The sequence below is a fragment of the Stegodyphus dumicola genome, chromosome 4 (genome assembly GCF_044657685.1).
Source record: "Stegodyphus dumicola isolate Sdum_Otavi_A_Nest chromosome 4, ASM4465768v1".
Lineage (NCBI taxonomy): Eukaryota > Metazoa > Arthropoda > Arachnida > Araneae > Eresidae > Stegodyphus > Stegodyphus dumicola.
This window is the reverse complement of record NC_140771.1, coordinates 131097352-131119006: the sequence shown is the minus strand read 5'-3', so window position 1 is coordinate 131119006 and position 21655 is coordinate 131097352. Positions and strand designations below refer to the sequence as shown.

Sequence of the window (21655 nt, the reverse complement as noted above, 5' to 3'; positions counted from 1 at the left end):
GGATGTACGACAGATGTGTCTGGTAGGATAATACAGCGAAATTTGACTTTCAGGAGAAGATGGGGTATTGCAGCAGAAGATGGAGTCGAATGCCTTTACTAACAGAACAACATCACCTGCAGCACCTCTAATCATAACAATTGGATCCTAGATGACTGAAAAACCATGGCACCACAGAAGTCACGATTTCAGTTGCTGAAGCCATACACCCAAGTTGTAAAACCAGTTCTAAAGACTTCCACCAAACTGAGAATATGAGGGATGCCTTAGTACAATTGCAAGATGCAAATGCTTCCTCTTACCCTTTAGGTTTTGAAAAGCGCACTTTCAGAAGAGTAGCATTCAGTTCTTTGATCACCTTAATAAAGTGATTAGTTAATGATTTTAAGTCCAATCCAGTCCTTCCTAATGCCTTTAAAATTCTACTATCTTAATTCAGTTTATACTATTTTTGCTGATAGATGGCGTTACCTCCTCCCGTTTGGTACTACCAGAGGGTATAAAAATCCATTCAGTGGTTGCTTTCCATTATTCGAAGTTCCGATTTTGAGCGTGAAGGTGCAGTAGCCCCTCACTCCCTATTTTTAACTTCGCTAATTTGTGTTACATGTTTGATCAGATAGCCTGGCTCAGTAAAAGTAGGCGGCCAGTGTAACTCTGATTAAAATTCCGGTTATAACCACGCGCAGTGCTGATAAGGACTACATGTTTGTGAGACTCCTTCCCCTTTATTTTTCTTCTTTCTAGGTATTTCTTTCTCCTGATGAGGAGGGACCTTTAGCTGCCCTCGAAATCGATTGAGTGTTTCACTATACTTACGATAAATACAAGGTTGTTTTTACGATTTTAACTAATAAGGTGACTTAAGCGTGCTCTTAAAATTTAAAAAAAAAAATAATAAATTAAAAAAAATAAATAAATAAATTAGGTAGCTGATAAGCAATAAATTAACTGCAAACTTCCTTATGTAATAAATTTAAATGTTACATTGTTAGAAATGGAAAAGTTACAGCTAAAAATTAATTCTCAGAAGTTCAGAAAAATTAACTTTCAGTTTATTTGGATTTGTAATTATATTACTTTTTTTCTAAATCATCAAAGAGGTCAATCATCTTCAGCTCCTTATAACCATTCTGTATATTAGTCACACGAGAATGCAAAATTTCCAAAATGTAATTCTTATAAACTCCATGTAATGATTTATATGAATGAAGAAGTCTAGGAATAAATCTGAAAAGTATCACAAAAATAAAATTGTAATTTTTACATTTCATATTAAGTGAAAATCATCATGAAATATACTTGAGTATACAATACAATTAAGCACACATTATTGTATAATATAAACAGTTTGAAAATTTTCATAATACATATGACTGAAAGTTGTATATATGTAAACAAGAAAGTCACACATAAACACATGAGCAAATTAATATTACCAATTTACTCTGAATTTGGGAACATACTTATCAGCAATATTCGGACACCCATAATGAATTTTGTTTAAACAATACAAAAATCTATCTTCTTTTGCTTTCATAGATTCTAATTGATGAACAACTTTTTTAAAAAATAAATTTTCATCAGGATTCTGTTCATCTTTCATCAAGTATTTCAGAACAAGAGCAACAACTTCAGCAGCTGATCCATATACCTCTTTGTACTTGTGTGACAAATTCTTCAGAAGAATACCAATATACCTGTATAATAAATCAAAAGCAGCGTTTAATTTAAAACATGCATGCTTTTGACAGTTTTTTTTTTTTTTTACAAGCTTTACATGCATTTTTAAAAAGCTTTTACTTTTAAACTTACATGCCCATATAAATGGATGACTCTTGAGCATGTGTCAGTTCAATAACAGTTTAAGTATTATGCTTTAAACAAAATAAAATATTTCACAATTATAATATAGAATTAGAAACATCATTTAAGAGTTATAAAGAAGAAATAATAACAGTAAAGTAATGGTGCAGGAAATATTCTCATATTAACAGATTTCTAACCTTTTAGGATATAATACAGGTTTCAAGTACTAATAGCTATTTTTAGTATCTGAAAAATTCTTCAGGCATAATGCTTACACTGCATCAGTTCCTCTTTAAATTTTTAGATAAGAACTTATTCAAATAGTCGGATATGAAATAATAAACAAAGATTAATAAAAATAATAATTTTCTCTTAAATAATGTTAATATTTATTATAAAACAAAATTAAGTATTTAAAAATCCCCCATTTGCATTTGTTTTAAAAGCCATTTTCTCATTCAGTTACCTGGTCAATTAATTATAGTAAAGTATCAGGAATAACTTAGAGACAATGTTTCTGTTTCTTTATATGAAAAAGAAATACACAACTGTTTATGATGGAAGCCTAGGTATATCAGTGGCTGAGTGGTTAAAACCATTAAATACTGATAATTAGACCTGGAGTTGAACAGAGGTAAACAGACCAGCTGTGTATGGGATTTTTTACAGCTTTCTACATGTATAACATGATATTAGACAGTTTCCCTTAGACAGTCCTCTACAAATGCATCCTTTCTCTTATACACACAGCCTTTGTGATACCTTTTGTCATATCCTAATAACTTAACCTAAGGAGGCCATGTATTGCACACTCAGGTATACAAAATGAGAGGGGGCAAGATACAATATTCAGTATTATCCAATTTTTTACAACTGGACATTGATCAACTAAGTTTTTCACATTTATATCAAGGTAGGTACGTTCATTTTTCAAATATGGCAACACAGACAAGGATTATCTGCCTTGGAGGAAGGCTAGTTTTGTGTAACAGGAAGAAACAGGTTCTAAGTCAAATGGAAAAACCATGAAAACATATCACACAACCAGCCCATTTGCCTGAGGATTTGATGCCCATTTGCCATCCTTGGGAGAAATTATCAGTATTCAGGAGGCTTAAACATTCGGTCACTGGCGGTAAGCCTACCTATTTGTATTAAACTGAAAGATCTATTAAAATTTGTTCTCCATATATCATCTAATAAGTATATTATTTATGTTTTATACTTAAAATCTGATGTGTACATTCATATGCACATGAAGGCAACTACTGGCACAACGTGCATGCACTCAATAACTTGTTGGCTAATCAGAATCTTTTCAATTTGTTGGCTGCTGAATTGCTTCTTAACCATGCATTACCTCAGTACATCTTACTGTTGATTCAGCCTGTTCTAATGCTCTAATTACCAAACTGATCTACTCATTCAAACAATTTCTAAATGACAAACAGAAACAAATTCATAATGATTGTAACAGTCCACAAAAGACAATTGTGGACTGTTGCAGCCGTTATAAATTTGTATAATGTCATTATGAATTTGTATAATTTAATCAAGACAAGCAATAATGCCTTAATTTTGTTCAACTGACTCTTCTTTCAGATCTGGATATAACATCCTACTGTTTGCTTAAGCATTTTTAAGCAAGTAATATGCAAACCATTCATCTCAAAAGATGTACGAAAATGAAATGTCTATTTTTAATTTATTGCATGTATGAGACTGCAAAATTTTAGGATTAAGTATTTTCATCAAACAGCAGCCAACCTGACAAGTAACAATCAATGGCAGCAGGGAACACATTTCAACCTGCTCTCCGTAAAATATTACTTGTTTAGAAATGAAATTGAAATGGAATTTTTTGTTGAAATCTGATTATTTCTCTTATGAATTTACAGACAGAATAAAAAAGAAATAACACAATTTTCTAGGCTTATTGTAACTATCAAGTAATCTATTATGGGGGGGGCACTGCTATTAGCCAATTTCCTTAGCATCAACAGCTAAACGTTGTTTTCTAAAATTAAATCTACCTAAGAGTCACCATTCTGAAAGGAATTCAAAAGATGTAAATTTACAAATATGTATGAAAAAGAATAATTAAAAATAAATTAACGAAAAATTAATAAAACAAAATGTTTTTTATTTTTAGCATTTATAAATGCTTTTTCATTAAAAAGAATATCCAAATTCAAATAGACTGAGAACTGCTTGAATATTGTTCAAAAAGTAACTGAGAATCTCTGCTTAAAACAATATAGAATAATGGTCATTATTAAAAATGCAGGTATAGACAGTAGATAACAGAGACAAGTAGAAATGATACATAGTAAAATAAATATGTAAAAACATATAAAAAAGTTAGAAATACAAATTAGTAAAATAAAATTGCTTGATATTTTAATGAATATTTTACCATAGAATTCTCTATATCATACTGATAACTAACAGAAAGGCTATATCATGGTATAACTTTTAGCCCATAATCTTACCTCTGCCCAGCTGCATCTTCTTCTAGATCATATGGTGGAAATCCATTTGACACTATTACACCTAATATTTGTATTCCAAATGCATTCGTTTTACTTTCTGGATCAAAATTATTCATCTTTTCATAAATACAACTGCAAATTATGAAAAACATTGTTGTCATAATTTATTCACATGAATAAATTAAAAACATACCATGTAATTTTTTTAGATATGAGAAAATGATTATTGTGCTTATTGAAACATTCAAAAACTAAGCATACTTTTTACTCACTAACAGAACAAAATAAACACTTAAAATTACTGATGTATTTAATTGTACTTAAATACTGTTTTTAACTGAGGTTGTAAGGAATTAAGTTTTATTAACATTTATTTTATTTTAAAACTGTACTATCGCTATTTTCTACTTCCGGCCAGAATTAAATGCTTTAACTTATTTATACAAATTGTCTTGCTAACGCCTAAGTACTTAAGTTGTGGCTTTTTGCCAAGAGAGAGAGAGAGAGAAGGAGTTTTAGGAAGCAAGCTGCTTGCCACTGCAGTTTTACAAGTTTTCACTCGGTTGCTGGTTGCCTTTAAAGCCAGAGGTTTAGCCCTCTTAATATTTGCAAACGTATTGTAGTTTCAGCAGCTCGGCGTACTACACACGTACCCTTTTTTAATAAAGGCCAGTCTTAGTGTTAGGCATTTGATACTAATTAAAAGTTAGCTTTTAGTTAGAGTTTTAGTTAGTAGTTTTATATTCTTACATTCAGACCACAAGTGGTTGGTCTCTGTATTCAGAAGTTTGGAAATGCCAGTAAAGTATTGAAAATAAAGGGTTTCGTATACCCTTCCTGCTTGTGTCGTCTGTTATACACAAATCTTGAACATAGCTTGAGTATGCTCCCTGTTCTTATTCAGGGCATTCCATGTTTCCAAAGCAAATCAAGAGAAACACAAGTCCTGACAAGGTGAACTGCTTAATTATGCTGAATTTAAACCGCTACAGAATCATATCAAAGTACATTGAATTTTGAAAGATATTGCAAGAACAGAGAGACATTATTTAAATCAATATAAATTGCAGACAAAGAGTAAAAATAAAAATAATCACCTCGGTTTTAAATAAGATAAAAAAATGCTCTCAGGTATAGATTTAAAAAAAATCTCTTAACGCGTCCTGGGAAAGTCTTCTCATATTTAAATTACAATAGCTTTTAGATCAGGTTAGGTTGATTGATTACGGCAAAAACTGCCAACATCTGCCTATGGGAAAGTATGCCTTTATGGAGGACTTTTTAAGGAAAATTGGCTATATCCACATTACACATGGAGAATACCATGAAACTTCCCTGCAAATAGTCCATTTATTAGATCTGAACATGGGTCAAACTACCAGCATTCAGCCATTTTGTGGACCCTTATAGCTTTTGAGTAGCATGCAACTGTAAAAAATGCTGTCATTTCTTGTAAACAATTTTAGATAATGCATTTCTATATACCAGGTAATCCAAAAGTAACAGAAAAAGTACAAATCCAATACTTAGAAAGTATACACAGAAGTATAATGCAGTTTTCACAGAAATGAACATGGCATTTATTTTTTAATAATGAAAAATTTTATTTCCAAAATCTTTTTCTCCAGCAAGTGGAATTTTAGTGGTCCTGGAGAACTGGCATTTCATATGGATCTATGTGACAATCACTCAGATCATCCTTAAGATGTAACTTTAAAAAATCTATCCCATATAGGAAACTGACTTTTAAAAATAGAATTTACAGGCTGAGCTTTTTTTACTGATGGAAAATAATAAAAATTGACTGCCAAACAACATCCTGTGGACAGTTGAGGAGCACTTTTCATTTAACGGAAGTGCAAATATACACAATTGCTGCATATAGGCAAGACAGAGCACAAATGAGATTGTGGAAAACCCTTTGCAATCTCCCAAAAATGACAGCATGCTATGCGTTTACTGTGAAAGTTAAATCTACATATGAACAAGAATCCCTCACTTACCTGGCAAGTTATATGGATTAGCATGAAAAAGATAAAAATCTTTTCTTGGGTGTGATATCAAAAAATTTTGCAGGTGTTCCAACACCAGTCTGGATGGAAACAACTTTGAAAACTGAAAATGTTTCATGGCAGTGATTTTAGAAAAGGTAGGGATATAATTTTAAATCTTGTTTCAACCTCAGAAATATTTTACCTCTGTCAATATGAACACAGCTCCTTTATTTAACCATTTACAAACATTCATAAGGGTAAAAGAAGAATGCATCCTTTGTGTCAGCAAAAAAGCTGACCAGAAAACAAGTAAATGGCTAAAAACTCAACTTAGGATCATCGAAACAAATCATAAACGTTCATCATTTTATTCATTTGGCATATCAGAATTAATAATTTGCATCATTATTTAATTTATTATTCATGTAATTTGTTACATAATTTATTGTATACACACACTGTAGTTATTTATTTAAAAAATTATATAAAATAAAACATGAAATCCTGCATGAAACTGAATTAGTATCAGCATATATACTTTTAAAATTAGGAGTAGCACTTGTGCAGAAAATGAGAAAATATTAATTCTATCCTTCCTATTAGTACTTCTCCCAATTGTACATAAGTGTCCTCTAGATAATTTCTAAGATGAAATAGTGTTATATATTTAATTACTCTTCTTTATCCCTCCTCTAGCATAGTTGTTGAAACACATTTATTTTGCATAATAAATACAACTTTCTGAAATAAAACAATATAAATGATATCACACAAAAGCATATAAATATTAATTTAAAATAGCTATTAAAGTTATTGATGCTACACATATATATCCATAACAATACTTTTGAAACAATCACTGAAAAAACTTAAAAAATACTGATTAATGCATTTTCAGCACTAATTGGAACATAGAAATAAAAGACCCGAAACTTGTTTTGATTTAGTAGATTATGAAATCTGTAAGTGCCATGAATTAACTTTTAATAAGATAGACGCATAAGGCCCATCTAACATGCATTATGAAAACATATTTACATTTTTTATTCAGTAATTTTAGAATGCAAATTGTTTTGTGGCTAATATAAACAGCATTTAAGTTGTGATATTTTTATGTAAAAGAAATTCTTCATAAATGTAGAAAGTTATCAATTTATTTATTTAGTTTCTTGTAATATTTCATTTCTATGGTGCTAATATCGAGTATGATATCTGAATTTGCTTTAATATATATTAATTATTGCTGAATTTGCATTAATACTTGTTAATTATTACCACTGAAATATTGCAGTTTGTAGCACATAATTTAACTTCAGGTTTATTTGAATTTAATTCTTTCCAATTTTTAAAAGCTGCTTTTTTTATTATTATTATTATTATTATTATTATTATACTTCCTTGTATGAAGTAAAAGAAATACTGTAATCACGAAAAATTCCGGGTATCATATTTCAATTAAAATATCCATTTTAACCACTACTATGCAATTTAATGATGTTTTATGCATGACATCTGTACATACGGACAGAATAAAGGACTCTTTTTTTTTTTTCTTTCAAATTATAAATTTTATTTAAAATTGATTCAGAAAAGTTTTTTTCATGACATCTGTACATATGTATGTATCTCAGATAACTAAAAAACAAGTAGCCTCAGAACATTGAAATTTCGCGAAAAGGACTGCTATAACATGCAGCTGTGCATCTCCCTTTTTGGTTGCAATCAGCTGCACCAAAGGTGTATATATATATATACACCAAATCTTACTTGGTTCAGTTAGCTCAGTTTTTATTATTATTTTTATTATGATATGTTGGTAAATTGTGCATTTTTTGCTTTAAATATGATTGAATTATGTTATTGTTATCTTCCAGTTAATGCTTTTATGCCTTTAGTTAATCTTCATGCAATAGCTATAGAATTATCAACAATTTAAAAGCCGTTTAAGTGCGACTAAGCCCAATTATTTAATAATAATGTTTTCCTACTTATGATTTATTCACCACCTCACTCACCCACATTCCACTCTGTAGCATCTGATTTCAAGAGTATCAGTACTCTTATACATGAGAACCTCTGTGAATGAGAGTAGAGGAGAATGTAATGCAAGTGCGTAAATGGTGCATCGCTGCTGTCTTATGAGTTAGTTAGAAATAAATGTTTGTGCCGTGAACTAGACTGTTTGGTTGCATCATGCACTTCACTGAACCCACACGGCAAGACACAACAAATTGGCAACGAAGGTGTGTGAGAAGAAAATCGTTCCCGACTCGGCGCACTCAGTTACATGTGTAAGTACAGTAGAATTCCAGAAATCCGCAAAGCTTGGAACCAGAGGTTGTGCGGATTTTAGGAATTTGCGGATTTCAGGACAGAAAAGATAAAGCATAATATTTGGACTAAAAGTGCAAAATGAATAAGGCATATTAGATACAATTAATTAAATTATTATATACATTATTGCAATAATTTATTATATGCATTAAATTATTATTGCATATATAAATTGATTATATTATTCATTGTATTATATGTACACAGCATCGAGGTTTGCCGATTTCGCCTCATGCAAAGATTTCCGGTTTCGGATTTCAGTGTTAGAATCACTGTTGCTGTAAAATTTCAACAGCTTTTCTTTATTTTTCCGTATGTCATACACAATCGTGTCACAATTCCATACCATTCTGCTATAAATCGAGGAGTAGCATGTGCTTCCATCTTTTGTAGAATTTGCACTTTTTGCGTTACCGTCAATGCAACGTATTTACATTTTTTAACGTTGCAAGCAGTAAAATCAAGAGTGCGTTTCTTATCTGTCATTGTATTAAAAAGGGCTGAAATTTAAAATGTTCTTAATTTATCCACAAAATATCCGGATAAAAAAAAGGCAGCACTAAACAATCTCGTGAAATGAAATAACAAAGTTCAGAAAATACAACAACCTGAATCTTGAACTTGAACAAAGAGTTGAGTGAATCGTCTGCTTTTTTACCTCGATGCACATTAGAGGGGGAAAAACTTATCTTATTTACTTTATCTTAATTTCTTTAACTTTTTTATATCAATAATTTGGTACTTCCGTTTTGACTCATTATTATCCAGTAATTATGACGTCATTATTAGGTAAGTATTTTTTTCTTCGATATTTTGTACTCAATGTTGCGGTTTCCAGAACCTATAAACTGAATATTTATATTCTGAGAGGCAACGCGAATTTCAGGAGTTGGCGGATTTTCGGTATTTGACTGTAGTAGCAAAACCGAAACTTTAGAAACCAATTAGGGGATTCTCTGAAAACTGCAAAAGGAAGGAAAGTTATTTGATTTTTATTTTGAAAGGCTAATGAAGTTAATTGAAGAATTAATAAAGCAGAATGAAGGTTTAATGGTTGCATCGCAAGAGAAATTGGAACATAAACAAAACAAAATTTCTGTTTCTTTTGATAAGTTCGATGAAACAGTAGAAAATTTTGATTCGTTCATAGAAAGATTTGAGGCCTTTTTGGACATTCAAAATGTTCCAGAGGCAAAACGTGGTAAAGTTCTGATCTCAAGCTTGAATGCGAAATTGTATAATTTGTTGAAAAATTTTCTCTCTCCGGATAATCCTTCAGATAAAAATTTTACCAAACTAAAAAAGGCTCTTAAGGATCATTTAAATCCTAAAGTTTTAATAATACCTAGTTGACACATGTTTATTAATAGAAAACAGCATGAGGGGGAATCAATTAGTAGTTATGTCACTGAATTACGCTCATTAGTGATTCCTTGTGAATTTAAAGAGGATATGGTAAATACAATGTTAAGGGATGTTTTCGTTAGCAGTCTATGAGATTGTAATATCTTAGATCGATTATTTCAGGAAGATGACATTGATTTAGAGAAAACATTAAAGATAGCCTTGGCGATGGAAAAGGCGGTTAAGGGTGCAAATGAGATTATAGGAAATTCCGTAGAACTGAAAGTATTTAAAACCAAGAAAAAATTAGTCCAAACTGTGGAAACAAAACTTTGTTGCTAAGAATAATAAAGGTAAAAATGAAACTTGTTTGAGTTACTTAGGAGCAAATCACAATAAAAACAACTGTAGATTTGCAACAAGTGAATGCCGCTTTTGTAAAAAAATTGGACATATCGAAAGGGCATGTTATTTGTCTAGGAAAAACCGACAGGTTAAACAAAAGAAAGTTGAGGCAAATAATGATTATCATTCGAAAAATGAGGTCCCCATCTATGGATTCAGCTCCAGAACGTACATGTTATGAGAGGAAGAGCCGAAAAGACCGCCAATAATGGTTTAAGTTAAAATTGGAATAATGGTTCAAGTTAAAATTGAAAACAAACCAGTTAGCATGGAACTTGATACTGGGGGAACAGTTTTGGTAATGTCTATAAATAAATTTAGAAAATTTTCCAATAAAAAGGTTCAGTCTACAAATTTAGTTTTTAAAACTTACAGGGGTGATAAGGTGGTACCTTTAGGATATGTTCCTGTTAAAGTTGAATACCAAGGTCAAAAATTAGTTTTAAATTTATACATTGCGAAGGAAAATTTGGACACAATCTTCGGCCAAGAATGGCTGTATAAAATCAATCTTGATTGGAATGCCATCAAAACATTGAAAACTTCAAGTGAATTTAATTTTAAAAAATTGCTTGAGGAGTATAAAGAAATTTTTGACCATAAATTAGGTGAAATTAACAATCACGGAGTAAAACTAAATTTGAAACCTAATACTCAACCAATATTTTGTAGGTCACGACCGGTACCTTTCGCATTAAAAAATAGAGTTGAATCAGAAATTGACCGGCTTGAGAAAAAAAGGTATCATTGAGAGGGTTGAGACTTCAGAATGGGCAACACCAGTTGTGCCAATTGTTAAATCTGATGGTTCCATTAGGCTTTGTGCTGATTACTCTGAAATATAATTTAATCTTCTAATTTGGAAGTGTCACAACATCCATTACCAAAACTCGAAGATATATTTTCATGCCTTAATGGAGGTAAAAATTTCTCAAAACTTGATTTCAGTCATGTTTATCTACAAATGAAGGCGCATCCAGACAGCCAACGATTATTAACAATAAACACGCATAAGGGGTTGTATATTTGTAAACACTTAATGTATGGATTAAAAGCTGCCCCAGCTATTTGGCAGCGCTATGTTGAGGGATTATTTCAGGGGATCGAAGAAATTAAAATTTTTATGGATGATGCTTTAGTGACAGGAATGGATGATCAGTCTCATTTAAAAGCATTGGAAATATTTTTCAAAAAATGCAAGGAGCACAGCATAAAATTAAACTTAACTAAAAGTAATTTTTTTCAAAATGAGATTAAATATTTAGGGCATAAAATTGATGCCGATGGATTGCATAAAACAGATGAAAAGATTTCAGCAATTGCTAATGCCCCTATGCCAAAAGGCATCCAAGACATCAAAAGCATTTTGGGATTAGTGAATTTTTATGCCAAATTTTGCCCTAATTTGGCAACTTTGGCACATCCCTTAAATAATTTAACAAAAAAAGATGTTAAATGGAGTTGGTCAAAAAACTGCCAAATCGCTTTTGAAAAAATTAAAAAGGAAATGCGTTCAGACAGAGATTTAACCCTCTGAGCGTTATGACCGGCTTTATCCGGTCATCAGAAGTTTGGCTACTTGTCATATATTTGCTTCTAATTTAAGATATTTTGCTTTCTTACTTTCTTTAATAATGTAAATATCATCTTAATGAATGTAAGTTTATAAAAATACAGACTAAAATAAGTCATTATACAAACTTAATCATTAAATGCTGTTTAAATACTGGTCTTCATGACGGATCTAAAATCCTGTGCCGCTCAGAGGGTTAATGCATTACGATCCCACATTATCGTTAATGCTAGGTACTGATGCATCTCCGGTAGGTCTTGGGGCAGTGCTCTCGCATGTTTTGTCTGATGGAACAGAAAGGCCTATAGCATTCGCATCAAGGACACTGACTAACAAAGAGCAGAAATACGCCCAAACCGATAAAGAAGCACTGTCAATTGTTTGGGCTGTCAAAAAGTGTTATCTATATCTAAAGGGGAGACAATTTTCTCTGGTGACAGATCATAAACCTTTAGTGGCTGTTTTCAAATCGAAAAGAGGACTTGAGAGGTTGTTGTTCTGAAAAAACTCCGAGTTAAAATTCTCGAAGAGTTACACCAAGGACACTTAGGAATTGTTAAAATGAAGGCAATCGCCAGATCCTACGTCTTTTAGAAGGGTAGATCCTACGTCTTTTAGAAAGGTAGATCCTACGATCATGATATTGAAGAAGTTTCTAGGAACTGTGTCGATTGTATTAAGTTCAAATCAGATCCAGTAAGGGCAAGTGTCCATCAAAGGGAATATCCAAGTGCGCCTTGGAAACGCATTCACGTAGATTTCTCAGGCCCTATTTTTGAATGAATGTTCTTGATTATCATTGATGCACATTCTAAATGGCTAGAAGTGTATACCTTAAAGTCAACAAATTCCTTTCAGACAATTGAATGTTTGAGAGACTCTTTTGCAAGATACGGACTGCCTTTAGTGAGTGACAATAGTCCTCAGTTCACATCGGGGTAATTTGAAACTTTTATAAAGAATAATGGAATTAAACACAAAATGTGTGCTCCATGTAAACCAGCAAGTAACGGGCAAGCAGAGCCGTACGTTTACACCGTTAAACAAGCATTATGTGCAATGCAAGGTTATCCAGGAAATATTAAGCAAAAACTTGCCATAGTGCTCATGAATTATAGAAAGGCACCAAACTGGACAACCTGGTTAAGTTCAGCAATATTATTCTTAAAAAGAGAAATTAGAACTCAAATTGATTTAGTTGTTCCAAATCTTAGACAAAGAGTGGAAGAACACATCCGAAGGAATACTTATGATTTCAAAGACAGAAATTTTGAGATTGGAGAAAAGGTTGCCATTCGGGATTATAGATCGGCAATTTCCCGATGGAAAATTGGCAGAGTGACAAATAAGGATGGAGCGCTGCATTATACCATTGACGTTCAAGGAACTTTACTGCTCCTGCATGTTGATCAGATCAGATCGGTAGGGAGCGAAGGCTCCGTCTGCACCGGTAATCTATGAACCTCGAATGGCTGCTACTTCAGATGGCAATGTGAAGCCACAGGCTTCGGACAAGGACATCAAACAAAGAAGTGAAGCTGTGCAAACTGCAAACTTCAGCCGGACTTGAAACACCGTCAGTTCCAAGGAAAATTGAGCCAGTCATTCCAGTGAATCCTGATAAAGAGTTGCAGCAACCCCAGCCTGAACTTGCACGATCATCGCGCATCTGCAAAGCTCCTCAGAGATTGAATCTCTAAATAAGTGGGGAGGGATGTAGCGTCTGATTTCGAGAGTATCAGTACTCTTATACCTGAGAACCTCTTTGAACGAGAGTAGAGGAGAATGTAATGTAACTGCGTAAATGGCGCATCGCTGCTGTCTTATGAGTTAGTTAGAAATAAATGTTTGTGCCGTGAACTAGTCTGGTTGTGTAATGTACTTAACTGAAACCACACGGCAAGACACAACACACTCATTCAATCACTCTCAATGTTTTTATTTTTATTTTATTATTCTTCCATTTTAAGGACACTTCTTCGGTCACAATACTGAAATAATTTAACTATTACTACCATATTATTCTAACTGATTTAACTTGAACAGTAGCATAACAGATTGTAATTTAAGAAGCCTACAATGTAAAAATATATTACATTGGGGAGAGCTTGGCGTAAGCAAAACAACGATTTCTGATCACTTGAATCATATAGGAAAGTCAAAGAAGGTGCCAAAGAAGGAATATAAAAGGGTGCCTCACAAATTGAGCGAAAATAAAAAAAAAAAAAATTGTTGTTTTAAAGTGTCATCTGTCTTCTTCTCCGCAACAAAAAAGACCATTTTCTTGATCGAATTGCTATGTGTGATGAAAAGTGGATTCTCTCCAACAATTGGGGACATTCAGCTCAGTGGTTGGACCACAGTCAGACACCACAACACTTTCCAAAGCCAAATTTGCACCAAAAGAAAATAGTGACTGTTTGGTGGTCTGAGGCCGGTTTCATCCCCTACAGCTTCCAAAATCTGGGCGAAATGATTACGGCAAAGTACTGTCAGCAAATCAACAAAATGCACCCAAAATTGCAATGTATGTGCTCAGCATTGGTCAACAGAAAGCGACCAGTTCTCAATGACGATGCTCGGCCGCAAGTCGTGTAACTGACCCTACAGAAATTGGACGAATTGGGATACGAGACTCTCCCTCTTCCCCTATTTTCACCTGACCTCTTGCCGACTTATTACCACTTTTTCAAACACCTGGATAACATTCTGCAGAAGAAATGCTTCAGAAACCAAGACGAGGTGAAAACATTATCGTGTCCAGAACTCCAGCATTTTATTCTACCAGTGTAAATAAACTTATATCTCATTGGCAAAAATGCATTGATTCGGCTGGTGCTTATTTTGATTAGTAAAACTGTTTTTGAGTAGAGTTATGATACTTTAAAGATATAGGTTAAAATCTGCATTTTTTTTCGGACAACCTAATAACTTGAACAGTAGCATAACAGATTGTAATTTAAGCCTATAATGTAATATATTTTTACATTGTTCTGTGATTCTTAATATTATTAGTTATATTTCAATAAATTAAGTAAGTTCAATAAATTTTTCTCTAATTTTCAGCCTGTTAGGTTTGACCAATCAGAGTGAAATTTGTTCAAGAACATTTCAGTTTGTTTTGTGTGTCAGTGTTTATTATAAAACTATTGGTTATACATTGATTAGCTTAAACAGGTTAAAGTCTATCACTGATTTTATGCTTACTGAATATCATGTAACCCTTATGCCAGACCAAATAATTTTTTATTATTTTTTGCTTTCATTACCATATAAATATCAACACAAGGCAGCTTGAGAAACAACTCATGCAGCAATGTCTTAAATAATTTCTGTTTTAAATATCAGTAACTGAATACCAAACAGCATAGTAACCTTTTATATTAACATTATGCTTGGTGAAAATTACAAATTTGAGCGAACTGCATTATGAAATGTTAAGTGTGTTGAAAAGGGGAAATTTAACAGATATTTTGTATATGATATTAATAAGCCATTAAATGCTCTTTGAATTAAGAATAACTGATTTGTTGTTCCAATAAGCCTTAAGGGTACTTTTCCGTTATGCACCTGCATACTTTTTGGCATAAGGCAGGTGATAATCTATTCGCCATTATGTGCCACGCAATGCTTTTGTATGTATTTGCCATCTATAAATTATTCTTACAATTTAAAACTGTTAACCATTAACAAACTCACCAAAATGTGTGGCAGGTGCATAATAGAATGGTACCACCTTATGAATATGAGGGAATTTCTTTCATTAAGACTTATAAATCTTAAGTATATGCAAGAAATAGGTGTTAAGTACACTAAATAACAAAACTAATATAATTCAAGCTTCATTTCCTCATCGTGTGATAAAGGCAAGACAACTTTTAGCAGAGCAACATGTCTTTAGTTGCCAGTCTCATGATACATTGCCAAAAGTGCACAGCAGATACTCACAAAGTTTTATATGACAGCCGCAAATTTGAAGGTTTTTCGGATATTACAAACAAAAAGTAAAGTTTTTGAGTTAATGGAATTTGTGGAGAGGTGGAAATAAATGGAAATGGTATGACAGAAGGATTCCATTGAAATGACAATGCTCCAGTAATCATTCAACTAACAGACAGGGAAATCTACAGTATAGTTCCAAATACAGAAAATTTTGCTACCAGTAGTGGAGAAAGTGACAAAGAGGTTGCTGAGGAGGAAAACATTTCAATTGACAATTTAGTGTAAATTCTCAACATGGTTATTACAAAACTTGAACTTGCAAATAAATATTGAGCTTTTCTTCTGTAAATTTTGATTCACTTAAGGTCATAATTACTTCATTATTTCATAAGCAATTATTTCAGATTTTTAATCTTATAATTTCCACATGTCATTATATTACATTTAAACTGATGATCAAAAACGTGCAAAATTCCTAAATCTGGAATCACTAAAGTCCCGAAGACTTCAGTTTGGACATTGTTCTGTATACAGGTCTTCAAAGCTTTTCTTCAAGCAAATACAAGTAAAATTGAATATTAACTAAGATTTTTTCAAAGCTAAAGATTAGTAACTTCAACCCAACTATATCAACTTCCACTTCTGGTTTCAGCTGTGAGAAAATGAAGAACCAGCCCTTTAGCCTGAGTTTTGTGTTCTTCCTCTGACTTTACTATGAGCAAAGTTATGCATGCAAGTCCAATGGTTGGCATGCAAACTGCTACTTAAAAAAAAAAAAAAAAAAAAAAAAAAAAAAAGAGTTAATATTTTTTTCTCTATCATTCTACTTTTAAAAGAGAGTGAAAAGTTATTTAATAGCTTATGAAAATTTTAAATCTTTACAGCAGATACATTTTTGGATGTTAGAATTTTAAAGTTCTATTAAAAAATCCTAAGAAAAGCAGTTTCTAAAATGAAATTTTGAGAAAATGTATATAACTTTATAAAATGAGAAAAATTCAAAATGACAAAGCAGACATTATTACAAGTAATTTTTAATGCTAATCAGTCCTTAAACTGTTTTTTGTTAATACTAATAAAATGAAATGAACAGTCAATGCAAGATATATCTACATAAAATAATATATCTATATATAAGAAATTTCATTTATAAAATGACAGAACACTAAGTTAAACCTCTTTCAAGAAAGAGGAGGAAAATAAATAAATAAAATCACTATTAGAGAAAGCTACATAGCAGCAAGAATCAAGTGATGTCCAAGGAAGAACCAAAACTTCCCATTCTGTTAAAAGTTATTTTGTAGCATTTTTTCCTTTAAATGTGTAAAACTGTCCAATGAATACCTTGTTATCATTCTGGTTTTAAGAGAAAGAACAGCTAGTTTTATATTCTGTTAAAGTTGAAAAACTTTAGAAATTCATTTTTAAATGTTGAAATTTTAAAATACACATCAAATGGTTTAAATAAATCTGAAAGGGTTTGGATTTTAAAGTTTACACAAAAGGCCTCTTTTGAAGTTTAATATGGTTTATCAGCATAGATTATCAATAGAGATTGCCCAGATGGAATAGCAAAACATTTTACAGCATACTAGATGAATATACATTTAGACTAACATTGGGAACATCATGTATCATGCATACATTAGAAAAGTGAAAAAATATATAAGGTAATTCTGTAAAAATATTTAATGTTTCTTATTAACTATATCATGAATTCAATGCATTTTTATTTAACTGAACCAGAATCAAAAATAAAAAGTAAAATTCTTGAGGACTGCATCTTTTGCTTTGAAATTGTTTAGTTTATTCATCAACAACACACAGATTAAATTTAAAAGATAAATCTTACATTTTGTCAAATGGCAACAGACTTGAATGAAAAGTGAAAAAATGCATTGTAGTCCCAATGATGCAACATTAAACTTTTAAAAAATTCACTTCAAATTTTGAAAAAAAAAAAAAAAAATCTTCACCACATTATATTTTCATCCACAAAGAGTATTGAGCTCAATAGTTTATCAGAAACTGTTTAAAAATCGAGGCAAAATTTTAACTATTTCAAAATACACCATGAGCAAATAAAATATAAGGTTAGAAAAATATATTCTTAATACCATCTTTTACATGCATATTGGAATAATAATATAAATCATAAAATATTTGTTAAATTTTCTTACTCATATGGAATCTTAATTCCATTTTTCCAGCATTCTAAAATAGTTTTGATTACTTCTAAATTATTCCGGAATATGTCTCGTCTTGAATGTTCACAATTGTTGATAAAAAATTTCAAAATTTTACTAGCTTCATTAATGAGAGTTCCCTGCAGAGAAAATAAACATAGCAAATCTACATAACATTTATAAAATAATGGTTTCAATATTTATTATTTTTTCTACATTATTTGGAACTTCAGAATTAATTCAAATAAATTTATTCAACATATATGTATATATATACATAAAACTAAATATATGTATATATAAATTAAAAAACTTGAAAAATTATAGCATGAAGACATAAAAATGACAGCAATTATAATGAAAATATATTTAAATATAATACAAGTTATTTTTTTTCATAAACAGTTAGATTTTGCTTAAATGTATTATTTACTACTACTGCAACTGTTATATTTATTCAGGGAAAAAAATTAAAGTTTAATAACTCAGAATTATTCATTTGCAAGGTAAAAATTAAAGTTTAATAATGTAATAATAACATTCACAGTTATTATGTCACTCTGATAACGTAATAGGAGTTAAACCTCACTATAATGAATAAGAAGTTGGTTTCCTGTACCTCAGCCGATATGAAAAATAGCCTCACAAAACTGGGAGGACTCTAAATGATGCATAAAAAAAAAATAAAAAAAAAAAGATAATCATTGTCACATCTACCAAAAGAAGTGAATAATGCAGTGTACTCTTGATTATCTGGCTAATGGCAGTGAAGCAGGTCACAGAAAACTAAAAATCGTTGATAATTCAAACTAACAAATTTTCATACATGTTGTATGCAATTATTTCTTAAAAAATTAGTAACTTTACTTTGTTTTTGAGAAGGTTTAAATATTTGTAACATTTCATAGCATATTTTTTTGAAGTGCTATTTTATCATTGTATTATAATTTCCTTCTGTAGACGAATTCCAATAGAATTTCAACAGAAGTCATTGTTGTTTCAGAACAAATAATAACTGTCAGTATTCTTCTTCACTTACATTTTCAATATCACTCTGGCTCTTCTGCTCTTGTGACATCTGAAACAATATCCACATCCCTTCAGTACTGAAAACTCAGCTCAGTTGAACTGCCACTGAACCATTCCTCGATGATTTCTCAATCAATATTTTTGAAGAATTGTGGCATACAATTATTCATATTGAGCTTCAGTTACTGTCTTGTACTAAATACAGCTTGTTTTGTGTTTTGTACTTTTAGTACGTTCTTCATTCATTTTTTTTAGTTCTAAAATTTTAAATCAATTGTTAAAAGAATCAGAAGAAAATATGCATGAAAATATGTAAAAAACAAAGACTTCTCAGTGATCAACCAAAACAATCCTTTTGACAGAATGAATTGTGCGAGGTAATTGTTGAAATGAAATCTAAAGATGCAATTCAGGAGTTTTTAGAATAAGCTTGAATTTGCACATTTGTTTTTATACACGCTCCCATGCATTCCATTAGATTGCATTGTTTAAGACTGGAATGAAAGCAACAATGTCATTATCTGCTAGGGAAAAAAAAAATTAAACTTGGCTTTCATGATCAAATTACAGCAATGAAGCCACTAAATGTATTTCCAAATGCCTTGTTTGGAATAGTGCAAATGTCACCATATGATGGATCAATAGCTGATGATCCGACATTTGATGCATGCTTGCCAAAAGGCACTTGTTTGTCAACAATGTACTTTAAAGAAAATATGGCGGGGAACAATCTATAACAATTTCTCATAGTTTAGATCAGACCCCAACTGTGATCGCATCACTTGCAATAGAGGGTCACCAAAAATTTAGCAATTTTGATATTTCTTTAATTTATTACAATAACCAAATATTGTTACATAATGTATCTGAAAATAGATAAAGATAAGGCAATACAGACAAAGAAAAAACGAAAACTTTTTGATGCAATTTTTTTATAATAGAAACGTTTATTTTACTTTAAAAACTAAAGTTAGTGACCTAAAACTGCAATAGTATATTACAGTACAAGTGAAGAAACTGATAGTTTCACTTATGTGTGTGTCAAATTTGCACAGTGCTTAATGGGTCCCACAAAATTTTCATAAATATTAGGGGGTCCCCACACCAAAAAGTTTAAGAAACCTTGGTTTTGATTTTCCTTCTCCATTATATTAATTTATGGATCTATAAAATATATCATCTAACAAGATATTATGGATAATGATATACTTTTTACAGAATGATAACAGTTTGGAGTAGGCCCTTTCTTGCTTCAACATGAAAGAATACTTCACAAAGCAAAATCCACGATTTTGTACTATTTTGGATCTGTTCACAATACAAGATCCTTAACTTTGTATTTTAAAAATATATAAATGTATTCTGTTGTATAAATCTAACCTAAAACACAGATATTGCTTATAATTGAATATTTTTGCAATCAGCTGGTGTATTAGCAGCATAACAGATATTTAATTAGCAATAATTTATCAACTAACTCACAATGCTATAGAAGAAAATGCTCATAAAACAAAACTTATCAAAAGAAATTAATCTGAGAGATGAAAATGTAAAAATAACAGCAAACACTTTACTGCAAAGGCTAAGAAGTTACTTCATCCATTAATAATACTGAAATCAGTAATAAGTACTTGGGTTTCTTGATTTCATGTTGAAGGGATCCAAAGCTTCTGCAGGATAATATTTAATTCTGCATCTTATAAATAACTACAGTGAAAATATCAGTCTAGCAAGGAAGGTCTGCTAACCATGAGCTGACTAAAAAGTACAGTTGATTTGACACATTCAGAAATAAAGATATCAGTTAAAATTAGCCACTCAATCCCTATGCATAATCCAGATATAATAATTAAATAATAACTTTTTGATTGCCAAAAGAAAACCTTTTGATAAAATTTGGCAGCATTTTGAAATTTCAGAAAGTTACAGAACAGTATTGTATTGCCAATAAATGTTTTTAATCACCTATTTGCATTTTGCCTTTAATTTTTCTTTTTTATGATTATGTACTTTGAAATAAATAGAATCATTGACATCTTTTCGAATACTGCTTAAAAATTGATGCAATTTAAAATACTCTAATTAATGCAAATAATTTACCTGATTTGTTAAAATTTCTTCAGCAATGTATCATTAAATTTACACTCTACATTTTGAAGGAGAGTTGTCACACTTTTTCTACTTTACTTAGATTAATACCTGGCTACAGTAATTTGCATCTGGTATATGCAAACTACAATTTTTAAAAATCTCAAAAGGACATACTTATACAATTTGATATATTCTGTTGACATATAATGAGTTAATGTATTGATGATTTCTTCAATATACTTATCTTCATTATACTATATAGTATTACTCTGAATTTAAGTCGTACATTTTATTAAAATTTTTAAGATGTAAAATTAAGATGTGGCTTAAACTCAAAGCAACTTTTTATTATTTTCTCTGATTTTTAAAATCTTTCATGTTGCTTAAATTTAGAATACTATAGCATTAAACCTATGTCTTCACATCAACTGCCACATGAAACATATATCATTCGCA

At 31.1% G+C, this 21655-nt stretch overlaps 1 protein-coding gene across 4 annotated transcripts in view; it reads right to left on the bottom strand.

The window, feature by feature from the left end:
- LOC118204935 (DNA-dependent protein kinase catalytic subunit-like) overlaps positions 1 to 21655 on the bottom strand; it is a 601004-nt gene that overhangs the window by 255643 nt on the left and 323706 nt on the right. For all 4 annotated transcript variants that reach the window (XM_085815460.1, XM_085815459.1, XM_085815458.1 and 1 more), the window contains 4 exons: positions 18074 to 18219; positions 4302 to 4433; positions 1467 to 1700; positions 1081 to 1230 (listed from right to left, as the gene is read on the bottom strand). In XM_085815460.1, coding sequence (XP_085671586.1) covers positions 1081 to 1230; positions 1467 to 1700; positions 4302 to 4433; positions 18074 to 18219 — 662 coding nt within the window. The remainder of the gene's footprint in view (positions 1 to 1080; positions 1231 to 1466; positions 1701 to 4301; positions 4434 to 18073; positions 18220 to 21655) is intronic.